This window comes from Strigops habroptila, chromosome Z, assembly GCF_004027225.2.
Source record: "Strigops habroptila isolate Jane chromosome Z, bStrHab1.2.pri, whole genome shotgun sequence".
NCBI lineage: Eukaryota > Metazoa > Chordata > Aves > Psittaciformes > Psittacidae > Strigops > Strigops habroptila.
Genome location: NC_044302.2, coordinates 76,044,929 through 76,055,558, shown reverse-complemented (window position 1 = coordinate 76,055,558; position 10,630 = coordinate 76,044,929). Strand labels below are relative to the sequence as shown.

The 10,630-nt window shown below is 36.6% G+C and overlaps 1 protein-coding gene across 8 annotated transcripts in view; it reads right to left on the bottom strand.

Annotated features, from left to right (window-relative positions):
- Positions 1-3,157: 3,157 nt before the first annotated feature.
- The window catches only part of POLK (DNA polymerase kappa), a 37,586-nt gene continuing 30,113 nt past the window's right edge, over positions 3,158-10,630 (bottom strand). For all 8 annotated transcript variants that reach the window (XM_030470867.1, XM_030470869.1, XM_030470863.1 and 5 more), the window contains 5 exons: positions 8,614-8,710; positions 7,161-7,332; positions 4,719-5,678; positions 3,520-3,571; positions 3,158-3,370 (listed from right to left, as the gene is read on the bottom strand). In XM_030470867.1, the coding sequence (XP_030326727.1) occupies positions 3,286-3,370; positions 3,520-3,571; positions 4,719-5,678; positions 7,161-7,332; positions 8,614-8,710 (1,366 nt within the window). In that variant the 3' untranslated portion in view covers positions 3,158-3,285. The remainder of the gene's footprint in view (positions 3,371-3,519; positions 3,572-4,718; positions 5,679-7,160; positions 7,333-8,613; positions 8,711-10,630) is intronic.

Genomic DNA, 10,630 nt, shown 5'->3' with positions numbered 1-10,630 from the left:
CTTGTCACTAATTACAGGGTAGTCATGGAGCTCTCTGCAGAGCTAAAGGTATTTCAGAGGGAAATCCCTCCTGGCAGTTATTCGTGCTGTTGTCAACCAGTGTTCAATGGACTGGAGGAGGTGACATTTCCTGTGCCCCTGCAAGCTTGATGCAGCCTTGGGAGGCAAGAGACTGAGGTGCTCCTGCTGTAGATGCCTAGAAATACACATGTGCAGTAGTGGCATTGATCCAATTGCCAGACTCTTCATTTTCAGGCAGAAAATACTTTCATTTACTTTTGACAAAGTCCAGTCAAAAATCAATACATATATCCCAAAAGGTTCAGTTTTTGTGAACTGACGTACTGAGATCCACCTCATCTACCTATTTCTAGATTTATCTTGAAGTCCACTGTTACTTTGGCCTACTGAAGCCAGCATTGATATTTCATGATTCCAGTGATTTTCTGAGATAAGCATAAAAATTGTTTAAAGTGACTACATTAAATTTGACTTTACAAACAGCCTTTGATATTGCTGACATTCTTAAATAAATATTGCAGAAGTAGCTCCAACAATGCAGGACTACCAGTATTCAGCCTTAGACAACTGAAGGCACATTTCAGTTCCTTCACTGTAATTTCTTCTTTATAATTAAATTACAGAGTCATCTTAACTTCCAAGATTATTAACACCATACGTGTCCATAGCAAAATTAATCTGATGGTCTCAAAAGCTTGCAAACTGAGCAAATTTGGAAAAAACCTATTTGCTCAGATTCTCCTTATCATACAGGAAGAGATTAAATTTACAGTCCTTTTTTCCCTTAAACATTTTTGATAAAGTCAGGCTGTGATGCGTAAGAAACTTTGCACTTGATACACCTTGGCCTGACAAGACAGTTTCATCAACTGTACTTCCAGTAGATGAATATTACTCAGCTGAAAAAAACCCTGTGAAAATAAACCCAGAGTGAGAAGAACAAGTAACTCATTTAGCCATAGCTGAATCACAGGGTTTCACTTCTTGCTTCCTGTGAGTCAAATGTTACAGCAAAACTTCTTCAGAGTTTTTTTTTCCCCTGTATGGTGACTGGGCTACTAATACAGACCCATTGTTTGCAACAGAAATGTTCCTTTTTGAAGTGAGAGACAACAGACAACTTTCGAATAAGTAGGTTTGTCTACAAAGCTAGCACCAAAGGAGAAACAGATTTACAGCCTCATGCAGAGCACGAGTTACAGTGTGAATCTTTAAACCAGGATCATAATTTTACAGTCTGGAAACACCAGCTGTTAGTTTCCAGTTTTAATTACAATCATACAATACTCTTTCAGAGGTATATCCCCAGTCTCTTAACTAACTTTGCCAGTACAACTGGCAAAGTTTATGTGCTCAAACTCTGCAAATAGCAAGTGTGCCACATCCTCTAACCACCTCCCACAACCTTGGCTCTTCCCAGCAGCACCAGCAAGATGCAGAAAAGACTGACACAAACTAACAGAGATGCAGAATCCAGAGCAAAATGCAGAACAATTTGCTCAAGCACTTACAGTATTTTACTTTTTGCTAAGGAATGCATATTTAAAAGTACACATTTTGAAGAAATACACACAATGACAAGGTAATAATTATATTCTACACTTTATTGAATCAGATAGATACAAACTAATAAAGGGATAGGTGTCCACTTTCTAAACAGCAGCAGTAGCTTAAGTCATTGTTCCCTCAGTTGCTTTTATGTCTTTCCTAGCAAAACTTTCCAGCTCCCACTCTGCCAGCTCATGCTGAATGCTCACTGACCCAGTTTAGAAAAAGTCCACAGAGTCAACTTACACAGTCTGAACTAGTCCAGATGATTTGGTCTGAAGCAGATAAGGAAGCACTGACAAGAATTCAAGTGACAGACCTGTGGGTACAGTGGCATTTGGCAAACAAACAGATGAGCAGGTAGAGATAGGGAAACCATTCTGGGAAGTTTGGAAACAAAAAAGCATGTTCTGGACTTAGCCTGGGCATCTAAAACATAGCAGGTACACATTTGTTTGTTCAAAACCCAAGCAAACTCAAAAGTACTTCTAATACAGTTAAACAACAAAACAGATGCTTCTGTAGTAACTTCTCTTAAAGATTTTGCAATTAAAAACTAGTTTATTTTTCATACAAGGTTTGACATTAATTTATAAGAAATCTGCTGTCATCATAAATTATTTTCCTGATAAATACTTTATTATAATAAAATTTCTACATGTAAGAAATTCATTTTGAACAGGGAAAAATCTAGCCAAAGTATTTTAAATATTTGCACTTTACAACTTCCTCCTTCCACATATGCACTCACAAAATACTGCTTATTCAGAATACAAAATAATTTTAAAGAGATAGGTAAACAATAAGAAAATCAGTATCTTGCATATTTTCACATAATTCATATTGTTATTGCACCATTAGATCTTTTATTCAGAGTAAATGTATTGGTACTGACCAGTAAGAATTTCACAATTGTGACGAAAATTGAAGTTCTCAGTCCTTCTGGAGAGGGCAAGGATCAAACAGCATTTGTCTGACTAACCTGAACAAATCCTTCTTTCATCAACAGGTTTATTAAAATTTTTTAAATAAGTCAAGTCATCCTGCATCTCATCACAATGAATCCTTAAGGGCTGGTCCATCAACTCTTACTGAAGACATTTTCAATAACAACAATGAAAGCTTGACAATGCTCTAAATTTTTGCTCTTTTCCTTTGAAACTGCAAGACCAATCAATTTTTGTGTCCACTGAGAAGACAGATGTTCATAAGCCAGAATCAAGCAACTCAGGTCTTCTTTGTCACCACACAGCTAATACCTCAATTAAATTTGGTGTTGAATTGTCCAAGGAAGTGTCTGTCTGAGCTACTACAGCTACCATGGCCCGTACAACCACCAGAGAAGATGCGAGGTCCGGTGTCGGAAGAGGGCCTTCAGTAAGCACAGTGTGGTACCCTAGCTAATGATTCCTGCTTTCCAGGGAGCTTGCCCTACAGGCTTGCTTAATGGCAGCTCCAGTCTCCCTGTTCTGTTTGTTGAACAGCAGACAGAATTCATGAGGCTGTGCTAGCAAATTTTGATCCTCAGAAACAGCTGGGAAAAAAACCCATATCATTCTCAAAAAAAAAAAAAAAAAAAAAAATTACCTCATGTTTACACAGGCATGCAATGGCTCCAAAGTGACTGGCACCTCAATCCAGCCTACCATCAATACTAAATTAATTTTCAGGATAAAACATTATGAAATACTTCATATAGAATATGTTGCTACACAGTCATTTAAAAAACATTTCAATTGTATGTTTGGAATTGCTCGATTTGGCCTTTTTTGATGCTGACTGTGAAGTTGTTAGTCCAGACCTAAGGAAAGAAAAAAAAAACCAAACCAAAACCAATAAGAGGTTCAAATATACAATGGAAATCTACACAATTTTTACAACACTGAATATTTTTCAAAACTTTATTATTTTAAAATCAGTTGTGTACTCAAGTTTCCAGAAAAACCTTACCTTTTTGTTCCTTGTGATGGATTTGTGCATTGCTGACCTCCGCTTAAAGCTCCTGAAAAGTAATTGGCAACCACCAAAATTATTTACTTCAGTAACGAAATAATGCTTCAGAAACTACATACATGGCAGAACTTAAAAAAAAAAGGTTTGGTTAAACCTTTTTTTTTTTTTTACATAACCTAATGTGATCTATCTGAAGGAGCAAATACCATATTATCTGCAGTTAGAGAACTGTAGTTTATACTAACATTATTAAAAAGGAAAACAAAAAGCCTTTAATTTATTGAATTCTAAGGGATTGATTTGAACCTTGTTGTGGTTCCCAGAAGTATTTTAGCATAATGTAGTTGATTTTCAAGGTGGTTACTGAAAACTGTTTGTTAATTTTTTTGTCCTGCAGGGAGGAAGTAATCTTTGCCAATAGCAAGTTTTTTCATTTAAAACAAAGCCTGTTTGCACATGTAACAACTATACTGCTTATAAAGTTTTTTGTGTGAAAGATTCATATTGTCTTGTGTTCTGAATATTCTAACACACTAACATTTTAATTTCCTCTTATAAAGCTCCCAAGTTAGATTAGTGACAAGGTCCTTTACATAGATACTTAACTACCTGCACATATCCTCTAACCTGGCCAAAGATTAACTCTTCATCAAAAAGAGAAACTACATGAGTCATGCTACTGGTTTGGCATGTTACAGGTGGAATTATGTGATATATTTTATTAGATGTAAAACAGGCTTGCAGTTTCTGCCTTTATGCTCTAGCTCACCACCTCTCTGTTTTTGCCAGCATATGAGATAATAGAACTTTCTGTCAGCTGAATCTTTGCAACAATCCAGCTTGAAGATGTTTCCATTGATTTTCACTTAAATTCTAGTGGCCTTACAAACACCCTTCTGAACATGGCTGGGGGGTAGCAAACATGCAATTTACAGAAATGAGCAGTAATTCCTGTGTCACCATTGTAGCAAATGAGAATGCACTGTGTGGCTACCACTGCATTAATAAATCTAGTTTGTAATGAAAACTGGTTTGATATAAAACATGTAAACCCTTACACAGGCTTTACTAAATTAATTTTTTGCAAAAATCTCAAAGTCCTTTTTGAAAAGTTCCAAATATTCCATTACCATATTATTTTAATTGTACAAGCAGACAATCTGAATAATCGAATATATCTTAGTGCGCACACTCACCAACTCTGTTTGAGATTTCCATATTAGAAGTCTTTGTAGGAAAATATTTTTTTTCTGTCAGTTCCTGGATAAGGCCTTTATTTAAACAGACGTCCACATGTCTGTTAAATGACACAAGACTTCTTGTTTTCTGTTCCGAATTACAAACTGGACAAACAAGAACACTGTCTTCTTTGGCTTCAAAGAAACAGGATGAACTATTTTCTTCTGTATGTTCGGTCTTCTCAAAATGGTCTTCACTATCTCGTGAAATTCTTTTGGGGAAGAGACACTGTTTCATACACATGTTTTTAGCAATATCACTGAGATTGCTAGGCTGTCTTTCTCTGTGAGGTTTATCAGATATTATCTGAGTGAATTTTTCTGTGCTATTGCTAATAGAATTGTCAGATGTACTTGCAGACTGGTCTGTTCCAGCTAGTAGATCTGGTTTATTTTTTTGACATTCATCAGCATTTTTGTTTTTAAATTGTGGAAGAAAGTTACATGTATTTTCTTTTGAATCATAATTCTTGGTTATTTCCACTGTATCTTTAACAAGAGTCCCACCGAGGCACACATCAATATGCCTATTAAGCTCTTCCAAACTATTGCTGCTTTGATCCTCAAAGCAAACAGGGCAGGTGAAGATCTTACACACATTAGTAGAATTCTGCAAGTCTGTGACTTTCTTTGTTTCTTCTACAAAATTTGTTGATGATTTCCTATCATGAAAGAGCTGCTTACCTACAGATTCATTTAGAGAAGGATTCTCACCATTTAGCTGCCTTGCAGCTCGCTTTCTATCAAAAAAACTCCGTGTGGTAGATGCTTCTGATTTGTTTCTGAAATATTCTTGGTTGGACTTCCCAGGCTGAAGTCTAAGAAAACCAATTTCTTTTCCTGATTTTAAGAAACTCGTAATGCTTTTTTGTTGGTACTTCTTCTCTTCTTCACTAAGAAATCCTGATACTCGCACACCTAATGATGACAACAAAATTTATAATATCAATTTTATGAAAACTTAATCCTAATTCTCATTAAAACCTTTTGAGGTTGTCCTGGTATACATGCACTCCGTAAAAATGAATTTTATCTCTAAACAGAGGCTATACTACCTGCAAATACTAACAATGGATCACAATACAATTTTATCAGACCCAAACATTTGCCCAACCATATATTAATTTCAATATCTGTGAAGTTTTAACTGATTGCACCATAACATTAAGGTATAAACTTAATATAGTTATACATAATTCAGTGTTAAAGAGTTTTGCATTAAGTTTCCCTACCAAAATATTTTTTCTTAAGCGCATTCTAATACCACCGACAAATAATTCTTATGTATCACTGAATAGTTCAAGCAGAATGTATAAGCACGTGAAACACACAGGTCTCAATCAAAACACAGTCTACTTTTGCAGAGCTGTTCAATTTTCTTGCAGAACATAGCATTTGCAAATCTATAAGCACTTCTATTTAAGGTATTTGTTTCTAAAAGAGTTTATGAACAGAAACTATGTGGTGCAAAGCAGATTTAAAAGCTCTTTGAAGGCAGCAGAATTAAGTACTGCTATGCATTAAGATTCTACTTTCATGCCAATGTGTGTTGTTCCAGGGCTAACAGGTGGTAGGGAAAGTACAACCTCAATTAGTAAAACATTTCTCAGTCACCATTCAGGACTTCACACCTGATTCTACTTTGCAAAAACTACCAGCATAACAAAGAAAGAATGAAGCAGTGTGCACTCGCAGCCCAGAAAGCCAACTATATCCTGGGCTGCATCAGAAGAAGCATGGCCAGCAGGTTGGAGGAGTTGATTCTGCTCCTCTACTCTGCTCTCATGAGACCCCACTTGGAGTACTGTGTGCAGTTCTGGTGTTCCCAACATAAAAAGGACATAGACCTGTTGGGCAAGTTCACATGAGGCCACAAGGATGACCAGGGGCTGGAGCAGCTCCCATATGAAGACAGGCTGAGAAAGTTGGGGCTGTTCAGGCTGGAGAAGAGAAGGCTGCGTGGAGACCTCATAGCAGCCTTCCAGTATCTGAAGGGGGCCTACAAGGATGCCAGAGAGAGACTCTTCATCAGGGGCTGTGGTGATAGGACAAGGGGTAATGGGCTCAAACTTAAGCAGGGGAAGTTCAGGTTAGATAAGGAAGAAGTTCTTTAGAGTGAGGGTGGTGAGGCACTGGAACAGGCTGCCCAAGGAAGTTGTGAATGCTCCATCCTTGAAAGCGTTCAAGGACAGAGCCTTGAGCAATCTGGTCTACTGGAAGGTATCCCTGCCCATGGGCAGCAGGGTTGGAACTAGATGATCTTAAGGTCCTTTCCAACCCTAACCATTGTATGATTCCATGAAATCATTTATACCAATTTTACTTTAGACTACAGTCTATTACTTTTATGCATTATAAGATCTAACTCTGAAAAGGAAGAATAAGTTTGAAATATTTTACCCATAAGTCTTATCCGTAAAGGGTGAGGAGCAACACTATCAATTTCTGTTCCTAACAAGTCTTTAGCAACAGCAAATATTTCCTCCTCAGTAGAAACAGAAGACAGCACAGTTGAAGCTCTTGTTTTCACTTCAAAGTTCACATTCTTTAGTTTCAAGGTAACAGTTTTACCCTGAAATGGGGGGGAGGGAGGGGAGAGAAAGAGGGAGAAAGAGAGAAAAGAAAAAGGTTAAGCATGTCAGATAGATCACAGAAACAATTATTACATAGCATCTATATAAGGGCCATAAAGCCATAGTCAAGACAGCGTGCTTATCCATGTACAGCAAGAGGCACTGCCAAAAGTTTGTCTGCAAGCTTCTGCACTTGCTCCTAAACTGCTACCAAAGTTGAATTCTCTGAACTGGGTCATTTGGCTATGGTTCCCAGCAGACCATCTGACACCAGTGCATGTTCAATAGGCTTCATGCTCTGACTACAGTCACAATTTCTACCCTGTCTACAAAAAATTGTTTTCTTACTTGGAAACTTTCAGTGCCTGGTATCTTAACTGTGCAGGGAAAATTACTAAGGAAGCACAAGAGATACCCAATTGAGGATTCACTGAAGACTTCCTTCCTCTTGCATGGTGCTATCAGAGACACACACACAGCATCTGTTTGGCACAGATATTCCCCTGGTCACACCTTCTAAACCATTTGTGCGATTTAGCATGTCCTTCCGAATGTAAATAAATGGCACTCCTTTTGTTCTGGTGGTGTTGTAAGGTTATCTCTTTGTCCTTCTTAGCTGATGATTTCTCTTTCAACCTGTCATCTTTTAAGACAGTCTTTTATGGTTGAAGAAGACTAATCACAACTCTCTTAGGTCTTGAATGTCAATCCCTGCTTTACCATGAAGACCTCCATAGAAAATATGAACTGTTCTTTCCATAGGAAAGACAGAAATTTGGGGAAAAGGAATACAGGGACTGCTCCTACCATTCATGCTACTGAATGGGATGAATAACTTGTTAGCAAGTCTGGGACGTGTACTGCTTAAAATACACTTCTTAAAATACTGGCTATTGACTGGATCCTGTATGAATATGAGAGAGAAACAATGTTTAAACACATTAGTATCGCATGAGCGAACAAAGCACAGCTCACAATCAGCTCCATTACTTGCTTATAAACATTACTTGTAGCATAAAATGCTTGTATGCTAAATAACTTGGTTAATTAGTTTATTTTTTCCACACATATTATTAGATTGCCACCTGAACCATATTAAAATGCTGCCTAAATCATTCTAAGCATCTGCAAATTAAAGAATCAAAGACATTGTGTGGTATGATGCTGCTGAAAGCATTCACATTAACATACGAACTAACACGCTAACATAACTAAAATATTTAGTAAGTTTTAGTGCAGAGTGCTGTCTTTTTGCAAGTAACGAAGAATAATATAAATACCTTAAGCCCCTCTTTCTGTAGGTCTTGAGCAAGGTCTCTGCAGAGTTCTCGACACACGCTGTACTGGTCTTCTGCTGTGTTCATTTCACTGAATGTTCTAAGACAAAGATATGATCTTTTTTCAGTACGAATCCTAAAATTTGCTCAGTGGCTGCCATGTAAAACTTTTTTGTACAGTTAAACAAACCTGCATTAGAAAGTTTTTAGGTTTGAGTGTTCACTTCAAGGAAAAATGAGTATTAATAGCCACATTATACAGAAAGATTTGGCACATTTATGTGTTTCAAAACGTTTGCAAAGCCCTTCAAATAATAAAATAATTTGGCTTTCAAATTTTCATGCACTATTTGAAAATGTATCAGATTTAAGGTCATTAATGCTTTAATATTTGCAAGAGAACACTAACACCAGCTGAACTCACAAAGCCAGCTAAATAATTTGTATTTAATCTCCTTTGCACGGTGCTGTGTAATATCAAAAGAAAGAAAGGATTGGAAAGTCAACATCAGAGCCAAGTATCTGATGTTAATAATAATAATAAATATTTATTTATTATATTTATATAATATATATTATAGATATTATAATTATATTATTATAATAAATAATGCAGATGGTAAGGAAAAAATGTCAGCTAAGATAATTATGTCTAGCTTCAGAGGAAGAAAAACTATCTTTCTGCCAAAAATGTTGCTAACTGCTACTAGCAGAATTACAGTATTATTTTTTTTTTGTTGTGCATCTGCTTTTTAGTAACAACATGACAGGAAAGGCAACCTTCAGTTAGTAGTGGTTTTAAGAGAAGCAGGAAGCAAAACTCACAGCAAGCAGATGCTTTTGGAAAGGTCTCACAAATCCATTGTTTCATGCCAGGCTTTATATTAACAAATGTAAAGTCCCTGTAGTTACACTGGATTTTACATCTCTAAGTTATATTCAGGTTTACCTGATCATATTGAAAAGTCATCCTCTGATATGATTCTCATTCCCCTAAGAACGTTTGCATGCTGCTGAACTATTGGGATGAATATTTTGCTGTGGGTTCCATGCCATTATCCAAGGGGTAACTTATGCTGTCCTGGCAATGCTGCAGTTATTTACAGCATTGCAATACTGCAGCAACTGGGAAGTTGTAAATCCTGGGTTTGGAAGGGGCAGGATAGAGACAATGCTATTTCAGGCCCATCTTTTCCCCCCATACAAACTAGTTTCATGATCTCAGCAGCTCATTGACATCTCTGATCTAAAACTGTTTCCTTTAGGGAAAAAAGAAGGAAGGAAGAAAAGCTGAGGTACAAGAGGCTACCCATATTATCTGTCTGCCTGCAAACCAGCACAAGACTACAGCCATAAATTCCTCAGCTTTGGTTGTACAAAACTTTATGGGGATTCCATAAGCTGCCCACAACTATTAAGTACCTAGGAATAAAAATCTTCTTTTCTAAGATGACAAAACACATGAGGGTAGAGATAATTATTATGGTGCTCTACAGATTCTCCTGCAGCATTTATTTTTAAAAAATGAACTTTTGGGAATGACATACACCACCTTAAGGAACTTAACACTGGTAAAAACTTAAAAGTTAGAAAATTTAGCCAATTTTAGTTAACTATGCAAAATTACTGTCTGCTTTAGAAGCCTACCTTATGCTATACTTGCTATGCATGAGATTGCAGGCTACTAGACTGATACTGACATTAAACTGGAACATATAAAAAAATTCAATCCTTTATATATTTCCACCCTATATTATGGCTTAAAGACCACTTTGATGAATTAAAGGTATTAGGAGGATCAGATGATGAGGAAGAGAACACACAAACTGCAAAACAACTCCTCAGTATTCTGAAGCCAAGGAAAAAACCAAAAAAAATAAAGCAAGCTTGAATCTGATTTAGTAGGCTTGTTGTTATCTGTATGTTTTTTTAACACATATTACACAATGAAATTATATGACCAAGAAAAGTATACTTGGCATTATGCAGGATTAGTGATTACTGTTTTTTCAATATTAAA